Source organism: Pyrgilauda ruficollis, unplaced genomic scaffold (genome assembly GCF_017590135.1).
Source record: "Pyrgilauda ruficollis isolate IOZ18807 unplaced genomic scaffold, ASM1759013v1 scaffold6, whole genome shotgun sequence".
In the NCBI taxonomy this organism is placed as follows: Eukaryota; Metazoa; Chordata; class Aves; order Passeriformes; family Passeridae; genus Pyrgilauda; species Pyrgilauda ruficollis.
The window spans coordinates 13,569,417-13,581,945 of record NW_024527710.1 but is presented as its reverse complement, the minus strand read 5'-3'; the positions used below and the strand labels follow the sequence as shown (position 1 = coordinate 13,581,945).

Here is a 12,529-nt window from a genome sequence, read left to right as displayed (position 1 = left end):
CTACTCTTTCATTTTGCACAGGCTTTGTTCAGTACTGATTAGAAGATGGTGGAGATTTTCTGTAGCAATTTGAAAATTAAATGGAACCATTTCTAATTATGCAGTGACAGACATCTCTGCAGAGAGAAGACGGCAGTTCTTGTGCCTGCTTCAGCTGTTCAATGGGAAAGAAAGTGCTGCATTTTTAAGTACTTGGTAATAATTTTATAGAAATTTGTAGTAAATATTTTCTTTACATTTGCTACTGCTGTAGGAGATAATCCTGATTATATAATTGAAAGTGGTAGAAAGCTTTACCCTGAAACACTTCAGCTAAGACAATAAAGCAAGAGAGGAAAAAGAGATAAGTTGATTGTTGTTTTGAAATGGCATTGTAAGGAAACCAGCTTGCCCTGAGCATACCTGCTTTTTGGCTGGCTAACTACAGGAAGAACATTTAAGGTCAGATTGTGTCTTTTGGAAACTCTTAAAATGAGTCCTAGAGCTTTGTATTGTGATAGAATATGGTATTTTGGATTTTAATCAGGATAGAATAGCTTGTTTCTCCCCTGATAGCTCATTGGGGTTGGAAGGGGAAATTACTTTTGTTTTTCTCAATGGACAGCCTTTGTTTGTTTGTTTTTAAGCCTTTTTGGAAGGAAGGTTGTGGCTGGATGGGGTGGACAGACTGGTAATAGTATCTTATTACACCTAAATGTGAATGTGCCAGAGGCATGAAAACATGGGGATTGATTGACAACAGAAGATGAAAAAGATGGGTGTCCCTGAAGGTGTTCTTTATTTCCTAGGTTATCATTCTAAAGTTCATAGGTTTGTATCAAAGGTTGTAATTACTACAACACACATTATCCTTACGAAGTGATCAACTTTGACATGGAGCCATAATAATGTCTTTCTATTTTTACACACTGTGGAATCTGACCTTTTCTCCCTCCCATATTTTGCATTTAAAACAAGCTGAATTTACTCTGCAAATTGTTGTTACAAATCCCATAAAATGAACTTTGCCAGGTAAATTCTAAGGCAGCACTTGGAAAGGTGTTGAACTGTATTTTTTTTTCTCATCCCAGAAAAATATCCTAGATTATATTTGCATCTGTTGGTTTATTGTGGGGTAAACTTTGAAGGAAAAACAAGTCTTTTACTAGTAAAGCAGTCTGAGAAACTTTTTTACTACTGCTATTCTATTCACAGGAAATTCCAGTTACTGCAGTCATACTGATGTTAAAATGAATATTGGAAGCACTAATGAAGTAAAGAATTACTGGCTCATACTCTTAAGTACTGAATGAAAAGATTATTTGCACTTAGTGTTTCCATTTCAGGACTTCAACATGTTTCCTGTCCAGGAGTGACAGTGATCAGTTTGGCTGCAGTAAGGAGACATTTGGCTGAACAAAGGGTGACATTGGGCAAGAGGGATGATGATGCCCAGGAATCGATGGTTCCAGCGGCTGCGCTGGCCAGCTCCGTTCTCTGCTCACAGCTTTGGTTTTGTCCTGTGCCTAGACTTTTACATTCTCATGAAGGAACACTTAATAAGTCAAATACTTGAGTATTTGGGAGAGCTACCCCTGTAGGTTGCTGTGCAAAGTGTGTCTGAGTGGGTAAATAAAACATGTGAGGTTTAGGTAAGAAAATACAGCGTGCTGCGGGGTGCTGGAAAATGATTGCTGGAAGTTGTTTGTTGTATTGGTGTTGTGGCAGTCTGAGGGCTGGCAAAACTTGAATATATTGTGTCAGGCTATTTTAAGGGATGTGTAACTGCATGCTTAGTTGATGGCTGAAATAATAAAAGTCTTTGGGTACCAGAGCAAAGTCAGAGCAAGGTTAAGCTATAAAAATGGAGGTATTGCAGTGAATACCAATGATGGTTTCCCAGCATATGTAATTTCTCATGTCTGGCTGTGGGAGAGGTATTGCCCACCCACCTCCCAGCCATCAAATAAAACCTTACCAGCTGTGTGTTCCTGTTGTTGCCCTCTCCCCCCAAACACCAAAAAACCCAAAACAAACAGCAACAACAAAACCCACAAAAAAACACCAAACACAAACCAAAAAACAGCATATGTAATTTCTCATGTCTGGCTGTGGGAGAGGTATTGCCCACCCACCTCCCAGCCATCAAATAAAACCTTACCAGCTGTGTGTTCCTGTTGTTGCCCTCTCCCCCCAAACACCAAAAAACCCAAAACAAACACAACAAAACCCACAAAAAACCACCAAACACAAATGAAAAAAACAGCTAGAAAAGCTGAGTCTCTGGGGCAGTGTATTTGCTGAACAAGCTGTGAATGGAAGCTCTCCTGTTATTTCTAGCTGTACTCAATAATTTGTCTTTTAGGATGTTCTGGTGATGCTGCACACTTTCTGTAATTGCATAAGATCACACTAAATTAATTTCCACCAAACATCTTCTCTTGGTATAATTTTCTGATAATCAGCACCTGTGAACATGGAGTATTCAACCAAAACAGCAGCTGTAGGAAAATGGATGTGGTGTTATTTAATTGTCAACCATTTATACAATCTGTAGTAAAGGTTTTTACAAAGATGTGATTGACAACATCCATGATGCTGTTGGTTTCCATATTTCCATTTGAACATCTAAATTTTAAATCCAGAGAAGCTACTTTGTTGGATTCTATTTGTACAAAGGTCTGCAAATCCTGGGGTTTGACATTATCTTCTTAAGGGGGAGAACTCTGGTTTTGGATCATATTTGAATTTAAGTGCTCTGGGCTTTTTTGTAAGTATTGTGTAATGAGCTTGTATTATGCTCAGTTGTTCCCACAGGGTTTGTGAGGGCAACTCACTCTGAATTTTAGGGTTATCCTCTGCATAAATGCCTTTGGTTTAGGCAACATGCACTTAATGAAAACAGGGTCTGATTTTGTCCTATTTTTATATTGGGGAAGAGAGGTAATCCTAACACTTCATTTTTTTGGCAATCTGTTGGGCAAGGGTATTTAGTATATGCCAAGAAATTAGGTTTTGCATTGTTTCAGGTCTTAGGTTTTTGGTGGGTTTTTTTGTTTTTTTTTGTTTTTTTTTTTTTTTTAGTTTCTAAGAATAATTTAAAAATAAAGAAAGAATCTTTTCCAAAGAAGCTGTTTTATCCTTGTCCACTTAACTTTAGGTGAGCCCTGAATGTCTGGTAGAGGGCAGTGGAATGAAGGCAGAAGTTATCCCCAGCAAGGGTTCAAGTTACAAAACCCAAAGTTAGAATATTATTCTATTTTAATGTGGTGCTGTTGCTGTGGGTTTAGTTTTGAATCCAGGGATTAATTTGGGTAACTGAAAATTTTACAGACTGGTTGCATATGACACTAAATTCTAAAGAATGATGCAGAGGACAGTGAAATAAAATTATATTGCTTTGTACTCTAATATTAGAGAGCACTTCCTAGGCTGAGTCCTTTCAGGTTTCTGCTTTTACCCCTGGGCAATGTTGCCTAAGAGTTCCTGTTCCACACAGCCTCACCTGGTGACCTGGCTGAGGGAAATCTGATCTGGGCTGGTGTCAATGGCTGCAAAACAAGAAGTCAGTCTTCTAAAAGTTACAGCGCGAAGAGCTGTCCTAGTTCCTCATCATTGGACGGAATAAATCCTTAATGCTTCTTTGTAGACCAGTGGAGTGTGTTTTCTATCTTTATTTGTCCAGGGAGAGGGAAATTGAAATATGGATCTCCAGGGCTCATTTTCTCTCTGTGTCTCTTTTACAGCTGTCGAGTGCAAATCCTGTGTATGAGAAATTCTATCGACAGGTATGTATATTCTGAAAGAACAGACTTCATTTGGATTTTAAAGGATTGATACTCTTTCGCTATGGACTCAGCCTGATCAACAATGTGTAAACAATTAAAGTTCAAGAAAAATTATCATGCTTTAAAATGTATTTTTATAGTAGCTAACACTTAGGTCTGAGCTCCATCAGTATAAATTTAATATTGGTTGTAAGATGACCCTTATTTTCTAGGGAACTACCAGGTGTGTATCACATGCATCACTTGAGTTTTCTAACAGACTGTGAGGTCTTGGGATGGAGTAAATTCTTTAAAAATGCTGTATTGATATGTTCTTAGTTACTTTTTACAAGTGAAGATTAATTTCTTGCATTTGTAGCTCAGTTAGCATCATGTAAAATTTGATTCTCACTCAGAATATCCCCAGAGTTAATCAGAGGATGTTGCAAGGAGTGAAATTTGGATAAAAGGCCACTGAATGCAAAAAGAGTGCCTGTAGTTCTTGCAGCTTCACTCAACAAATGCAAATCTTTTGACTTCATGACGCAAAAATAAAAAATATGTATAAATAAAATATAAGACTATAAATTTTATTTATCACTTGTCTTCTATATTTTGACATCAAGATGTCTTGATTCCTGTAAATGCAACTTCTTTTAAAAACAGCTGTTTCACCTATTCTGTAATAACAGTATTTTCTGTCATGTGCATAATATACTTTATTGTACAAATGTATTGTAAAAAACTTTCAAGCAAGTTAAACTACTTGTCTGTATAAAACAATTAAAATAATTTTGTTTTGTAATACACCTGATGAGTAATTGATGAACCCTGTAAAAAACCAAGTTTTTCTTTTCCTTTGTGCAACTGGTAATGTTCCTCTAAGACAGGTTATGGTGTATATGGCCTCCTTATTTAAGAGCTTCTTTTGTGTGTCAACATCAGAATGTAAACTTACGTGCTGAGGAAGGGACCAGGCCATGATTTCTATCCATGCCCTATTTTTGGATTTTGCTTAGAGGATTAGTCCCATTATCAAATGAAAAAACCAGCAGTTCAGGTGTATCAGCCTGTGATGCCTGAAGTCTGAGCTTGCCATTGTACTTCAGTAAGGGATTTTCTCCACTGCAGGAGAGCAGCAGATTGGAAATTGCTAAACAAGAAGAGAGAGTTTACCTTGATCAAAGTTCAGATGGCTCTGGGTGGCTGAAGGAGATAGTATCACCCTCAGAAAGTTTTCCTTCAGATGGACAAATCCACTGTGTGCTTATCTCTAGGCATTGGATTAAAAACCTTAGGAGAGTCCCTTGTAATGAAATATCATTATAAGAGCACAAGAAAAGGCTGGGAACTGATTGTTCTGCACATGGTGGTTGCCAGCTCAGTCCTGACTCTCACTGTCAGGTACCACCTTTGCCATCTGCCTGTCTCTTCCTCCTGACTGCAGTTGCTCAGCCACTGAAGTGTGGAGCAAAAACTCGGATAAAGGAACTGAATTTAAGCACAAATGTGATACTGGTGGCTAAGTCAGTTCTTCCATTTGTTGGAATACATAGCCTAGTGAAACTAGAGCACTGTTTGTTGTCCAGTGGTTTCAGTAGTGTACAGGAACAGGGATTCCTTAAACATGATGTTACTGTTAGTGAAGTGGTGCCAGTGGATTTGTTTTCCAGAGGATTATTTATCTGACTTGCTCAGATGAACTCTTTGCTGCAAGGATTTTTCCTAAAGAGGAGCTTTCAAACGTGTCTGAAGACTTTCAGTTCCACTAGGGAACTTTTCCCTTCCATTCCTCAGATAAGGAGATGTCAGATTTCAGAACAGAAATTCAGAGAGACATTTCCCACTTTGTCTTATGGTGCTGGTGGAGTGTGCTTTTATATGAATAAATTCATCACCTGGAACAGCTCTGATGCTGAGTACACTTCCAGTTCTATCACAAACTTAAAGGAATTCATCTGGCAAAAGGTGTGTTGTGAAATGGGTGTAAATCCTGCCCTTTGTACTTAGAATGAGATTGGAACCTCAGCCTTTCAGTAGGCACTCTTTTCTTTCAAAGAAATATTTTTCTGTTTAACCTTTTGTAGACTGACTCAAAGCAGGGTGAGGTTAAAGGATAAACTTAAATACCTGTCATAAAGCACTAGGAAATTACTTAATCACATGATGCAGTGCAGCAGGGAAGCAGTGCTGAATTCTTGATGAGTCCTGAGCTGAAGCACTTCTCACTGTAACCTTCTGCCCTAATCACATCAGATATATGTCTGTAACTTTTGGTAATTCCTGGTCCTGCAGGAGACAGGCTGTAACAAGGGGGTTGTTGGCTGATGCAGGTGTGGAAACTGCTTCTTACACATCAGGGGAAAAGCTCTGCCAAGCTGGTGTATAACTGACAAACACCAGCAATCATCCCAGTGCAATAATCAAACATAAGTAACCCCACCTCAGCATTCAAGACTCAGTAATTTGTAAAGAAATTGAAATCAGCCCTTTAAAAATACTTACTAAGGTTTTGATAATTAATTGTACAAAAAGAAACTAGTATCAGTATTGGGTTAAATAAGAATCCTGCTTAAATTCCTTAAAGTCACCTTCCTCTAGCTTGGGGAACTAAAAAGTAAACACAGCTGATACTGTGGTGTTCTCTGACTTGCTTGAAGGAGGAGTGCTAGGCTGGAGGTTTTCTGAGTGGATGCCAAGATTGTTGTGTTACATGCAAGGTCGACTCCACAATTTAAAAGGGGGTTTGATGCTCTGTCTTGGCAGCTTTGTGCCTATAGATGAACAGCTCTCCCAAAACTCAGTTAGCCCAACTGCTGGACTGTAGTGTTTCAACCTTATTGCTCTGACCAGGGCATCCTCAGTTACAGGAAAAGCCCTCTCCTAATTAAAATCATACTGGTTATGTTAAAAACAACAGTTGTTTTCACTTTCATATTAAATTACAATTTGGGGATTTCAGAGTGTTTTGTTCCCTTTCAGAAATATGTACAGACACCTGCTGCAGCATTCCTTCCAAATGATAAATTCCCCACAGTCTTTCAGGAGCCAGCTCTAATCCCATCTTGGGAAGCTGTTAGCTTTGAGCACCTTGTGTGTGCTGCAGCAGCTGTGAACTTGGGCAGTTGGTCTTGTGTTCCAAACACAATATTGAATATGGCCTTTGTTTAAACACAAAGCTGTGAGACTGGAAATGGTGCAGTTGTCATCATCATCACCCTACCTGTGCGGTGTAGTAAGGCTGACAGTCTGAATTGACTGAAGATACCTTTAGTTCTATTTTCATACTGTGCCCTTTTTAAGAATCCTTTTCTTTAGGCTCTCAAGGACTCTCACCTTTTCCTCTGTTTTCCTTGCCCTTACCATCACCATGTAGGTGATGTAAATTTTCCTTTTTCTTTTCCCACTTGAAAAAGTTTCGTTTAGATACCATTTCCACTTAAGAACTTGAATAACTCTTTATTTTAATAATCTTTCTATTGATCCAGGGAGATGGATGCTGCTTGGTATTCTGCCAATATCACCACTTCTTCACAGTGTAAATAAATTTCACTTTAGGGAGTATTTCCCTCTGTGATGGTAAAGGTATCTTCAAAGCAGAGCTTTCTTTTTCAGACCCTAACAGTAACGAATGCAGAGCTGGACAATGAAATGTAATCAAACCCTGGAATTCTCTCTTCTTAAAAATTACGTGTTTTGATGGCATCAAGAAGAAAAGCCTGTGATTAGGAGGGGCTAATGAGATAGGTTCAAAAGATTGTCCTCAAAGTGACTGTTAAATTGAGCATTCCTCTTCAGTAGCTTTTTGAGAGCCTGTGTAAAGAGATGGCATCAATTCAAAAGTCAGTTTGTCATGTGAGGATTTTTTTCTCCCCCAGGTTGATTCTGCTAATGCTGGAAGAGTATTAGCTTCTGATGCAGCTGTTTTCTTGAAAAAGTCTGGATTGACAGATTTGGTACTTGGAAAGGTATTTAATGGCAATTCATTAATTTATTTAAATATCCTGTCTTCTTGCTTCAGATAGTATCCTGTTTAAATTAAAATACTTAGTAGTACTACAGGATACATGATCTTCCCTAATGTGTTTTCAATTGTTCTATCCAATAGTTCCAATAGTTTCACTCCAGTCATGGGAATTATTGCAATATTTAAATTTGTCATCACAGTTAAGTGCTATCAGGAAGGTTAAGACTTGAACTTTCCTCCAAGAGTCCATTATAAATGGAGGGAGGACTTGCCATCTTCCTCTGAAGTGCTGTGAACCCTTCATTATTTTTATGTTTCAGATTTGGGACCTAGCTGATACTGATGGCAAAGGTATCCTGAACAAACAGGTATGATTTATTTATGTGGTGTATGACTCTTAACTATTACCCCGCCTTGAAACAAGATGAAAGTTGCAATTTTTGGTTCAGGAAAGCAGTTTTTCTAACAGATTTTTCGTAATTTTGACTGGCTATGTAATTCCTGTTTGAGTGGAACTACAATAAATTAAACAGCCTTCAGCTGCCTCATCAACTTTTCTTCAGGTTGCAAAATGGGCTGATGTGTAGCTGTGAAGTTTGCTCAGAAGTAATTTAAGGTTTCATGTACTGCATTTACGAAGAAGGTGACTTTTTCCTCATAATCTTGTAGGAAACAATGCAGAAATTAAAATTCTTGTAAAATCTTCAAAATTATTGTTACTTTAAGTTTGGTGGACCTGACATTGGTACATTCTGTTTGGAGTTGTCCTTCCCAAGCTGTGGCAATGAGCAGTGTGGGGACAAAATTTATGTCTCAGTGGTACTGCCAAAAGTTCTAATGTGTGGTGCTGTTTGATTTGAAATATAAATAACAGTCCCTGGAAAGGGAACTGCTTCTTCCCATGGTAGGAAGAGGAGGAGGTTGTAATGTCTACCAAACAATTTTGGGGTTTTTTTGGCTTCTTTTGGTTCATTTTTCTGTTTTTTTCTGCTCCATTAACCATCTGTGGGATCAGCTCAGTTCCTCCAAGATAAACAGCTGCAATTACACTTCAAATTTTCGCTGTTCTGTTATAGAAGAACTGAGTGCTGAGAGCTGACTATACTGGCCAGGAAGTTACTAAATTCTTGGAAAATTAATTGCAAACTTTGTCCTACTGGGGGAATCCAGCATTTGCTGACTGCTGCTTTCTGTCATTTTCTGACTCCCTTTGAAGCCATGTGCAACTTTTCATCTAGTATAGTAATACTAGAAAAGCTCTTAATTCTTCTGAAATTTTACTATGTTCTAAAATTATATTTTTGTATAAAATGTATATTTTCACATCTATTTTCAGTTTATAAACCCTTCAAAATGTGTTTTTTTTTCCCCTGTAGGAATTTTTTGTGGCTCTGCGACTTGTAGCCTGTGCACAGAATGGATTGGATGTTTCCCTGAGTAGTCTTAACTTGCCTGTTCCTCCACCAAGATTTGTAAGATTTCATTTTTAATTGAACATATTATTAAGAACTGCTTTTAAGTGAAAAATTAGGAAGGTTTGGTGTAAATACCAAACACTTCAGAAGGTGATGTTGTAGGGCAGTGGGGCCCTACAACAGGGAAAAAATCAAGCAACATGGAATAAGCTGCTACATGTTCTAGTGGGAATTTGAATATAAAATGTGTATAATTTGAAGATATGTGGTATTTGTTCTGTTAATGTTGTCCTTAACAGGATAAGCATTTTAAATTTTTTTGCTCTAAATTTTGGTATGAATGACTACAATGCAGTTCTGGCTTTGAGAAGCAGCTTCTCAAATACGGGGGTGGTTTTTCAAAGTCGGAATCACGTCTCTTTTAATGTGTCTGCTGGTTTTTTGCCTTGTTTTTCCTTAGACTGATACTAGTAGTCCTTTGCTACTCAGTGGAACAGCATCAAGTGATCTACCATGGGCTGTAAAGGTAAACTGAATATTAGCTGTTACCTAGAACTGTTACTGGTTTGCAGGAAAACCTGTCTTTCTTAGAAAAATCTAATGCTACATTTCTAAAGTATGATAGTTACTGTTCCTGTCAAATTTGTAACTGGGCTAATAGACCTAATTTAATAAGAACATTTGACTCTTGGGAAATCTCTTCATGTTTAGAAATTTAAAATAAAGAAAAAAAAAAGGTTCTTACATGAAGCCATGAAAATAATTGAAGAAGAAATCTCACAGGGTTTTGATGAATCTCTGACTTAAAAATAGTATCTTTTTGATGTTTTCTTATAAGCATCAGGAACTGCAATGTGTCTTTATTAAAAAAAGTTAACACTTTTGAAAGAACTTCTGCTTCTTAGGCTATGAATGTGACTGTTTGCATAAGTAATATTTTTCTTCTGCCCCTGCAGCTGGAAGACAAGGTCAAGTATGATTCTATTTTTGACAGCCTAAATCCAGTGAATGGACTGTTGTCAGGGGATAAGGTGAAACCTGTGCTCCTCAACTCAAAACTGCCAGTGGATATCTTAGGACGAGTAAGAATATCTTTCTTCTTAATTGTCAGTTCACAAGTAATACCTGTGCTGCACTCAGCAATACATGTTTTTCAAATTGAAGATTGTAGTAATGAGCCTAACTTTTGAATTAGATTTTATGGAGAGTGGCTTTTGAACGGAAAAATAAAATTTCTTTTGCTGTTTGGACAGATCACCTCCAGCTGCAGTTTATCAGTTATGTGTACTCTTTAGCACTTGGGTCAGGGCAGGGTGCTTCTGTCTCCAGCTTAAGAATCTCTCTGCTTTTGTGTGGTTTATTTGAATTTACATTGCGCACTGCAAACTAATGTTGTTAATAGCACTTGAGATATGGTGGGGGGAGGCTGTTCTCATGTTTGTTTTTAATAAGGTTTTAAGTAGGAAACTGCTGCAGTTTAGTCAAAGATCCCTATATTCTGCTTTTTATTGGTAGGTGTGGGAATTGAGTGATATTGACCGTGATGGAATGTTGGACCGAGATGAGTTTGCAGTTGTAAGTATCTTCTGCCTCTTGGGATTTTGAAAGCCTGATGGCAGGGTTTAAAATAGATGCACTGTGTATTAATTTCTGACTTGTGTGGTTCATTTATTGTCTTTATTCAGAGTCCTTAATCAAGTTTTAGTGCTGTTTAATGTTTCTGTCAGTTTGTTGAATGTGTCTCAGTACACAGCAGTAACTTTCTTTGTGGGTTAGGTGAGCCATTAAAAACTTACACCTGAGATCTGCTGTCCCATGAGACACTTGAGTGTTTGCACTGAGTGTTACCTTAACCTTCAGTATTTATAGAACTTGAATGCCTCAAGGTATCCTTGAGGAGAGTTTGTAGTAAGTTAGAATTTTAACACTGTTAAAGCCATGACTGATGAAATAATGTAAGAAGTGTTAAATTGGAGATGGCCACAACAAAAGAATTAAATGCTAAGTGGAGCAATTTCTGGAAAAATTGTGATAAATTGAAGTGTTTGAAGTCTTCTCTCAAATAAAGTTCCACAAGTAATGGCACAAGCTTGGAAAATTATTTTAATGTTCTAAAAGATACTGAACTTCACTTGCTAAGCACTGATCCTCAAAAGAAAGTGGTAATAAAAAACACAATTTAGAAGGCAATCTTATCAATTGAGGGGCTTGTGAAGGGGAAACATAATGAAAAAGTGCTACAAAGTTATTTGTTAATTAATTCTTTAGTCTCTGTATATGTATATGTATTTCTAATGTATTTGCATCCACACACCTTTTTTTTTTCTTGTTCAGGCCATGTTTTTGGTATACTGTGCTTTGGAGAAAGAACCAGTGCCAATGTCCTTGCCTGCAGCTTTGGTGCCACCATCCAAGAGAAAACCTCTCAGTGTTCCAGGAGCAATGCCATTAATACCATCTTCAACCAAAGAGCCTCATCAGTCCTTGCCACCTGTGGGCATTTTAGCTGCCAAAACACCATTAACACAGGTACAGTCATGAAGTTACTGGGGATTAGAAGGTTTCTGCTCTTAGCTCTGTGCTTCAGAGACTGCCTGTATGAAGAGACTTGATACAAGTTTTTAGTTTGCTTCTTGCCCTGCTGGTTGGTTTTAGGAGGCTGATGGGAAGACCAGATGGAAAGGTGTAAAATTTATCCTGTTCTACTTTTTCTAGATGTCTTCAGATATAAACAATTGATAAAAAATATTGTTTAGTACAGATTTTGAAGAACAAAATAGTTTTTAGAACAAATTATTTCAAGCTAAAAAAAAAAAGTAGTGATCCAGGTACACATCTGCAGAGCACAAGTTTTCTGGATGACTGATTGGAATATAGACACCTTAAAACAGATTGTGGCAGTCATGTATGCGTGTGCATGTGGACAATCTGGAGAAGATATGAATTAAAATGGAATAGATAAATGCAGGCAATGGGAAAAGGAAACAAAAGGTCCAGCACATTCACCTAGACACAGGAGATTTGATTTTTGTTTGAGTGATTATTAGTCAACTTGATGCCTCTTACCATCCCCAGACATCTTATTTCCTCCTCATAGTTTTAGAGTCCAAAAGCTGGGAAATGTCTTTCCAAGTAGCTTATATATAACTTGTTCTATTCAAAATAAGAAAAAACATTGATAAGGGTATTTGAGGTAAGAGCTGTGGTACTTAATGCATCAGATGCAGCTTGGACATTTGAGTAATCACTAAGAAACTGGCATCTTAATTTTGGAGGTGTCAAGGTTTTAACCTGGAAATTTCCTTGCCTTGAGGGTAAGTCTTGCTGTATGTATTGCAGAGCAGTGCCATTCTGGGTGAGTTTGTGTACAGCACCATTTGGTGCTGTACAGTCATCTGTTA

The 12,529-nt window shown here is 37.7% G+C and overlaps 1 protein-coding gene across 4 annotated transcripts in view; it reads left to right on the top strand.

The window, feature by feature from the left end:
- Positions 1–12,529, top strand: part of EPS15 (epidermal growth factor receptor pathway substrate 15) — a 68,555-nt gene that overhangs the window by 24,433 nt on the left and 31,593 nt on the right. For all 4 annotated transcript variants that reach the window (XM_041483066.1, XM_041483068.1, XM_041483064.1 and 1 more), the window contains 8 exons: positions 3,726–3,767; positions 7,625–7,714; positions 8,034–8,081; positions 9,090–9,185; positions 9,589–9,654; positions 10,085–10,210; positions 10,644–10,703; positions 11,463–11,657. In XM_041483066.1, coding sequence (XP_041339000.1) covers positions 3,726–3,767; positions 7,625–7,714; positions 8,034–8,081; positions 9,090–9,185; positions 9,589–9,654; positions 10,085–10,210; positions 10,644–10,703; positions 11,463–11,657 — 723 coding nt within the window. The remainder of the gene's footprint in view (positions 1–3,725; positions 3,768–7,624; positions 7,715–8,033; positions 8,082–9,089; positions 9,186–9,588; positions 9,655–10,084; positions 10,211–10,643; positions 10,704–11,462; positions 11,658–12,529) is intronic.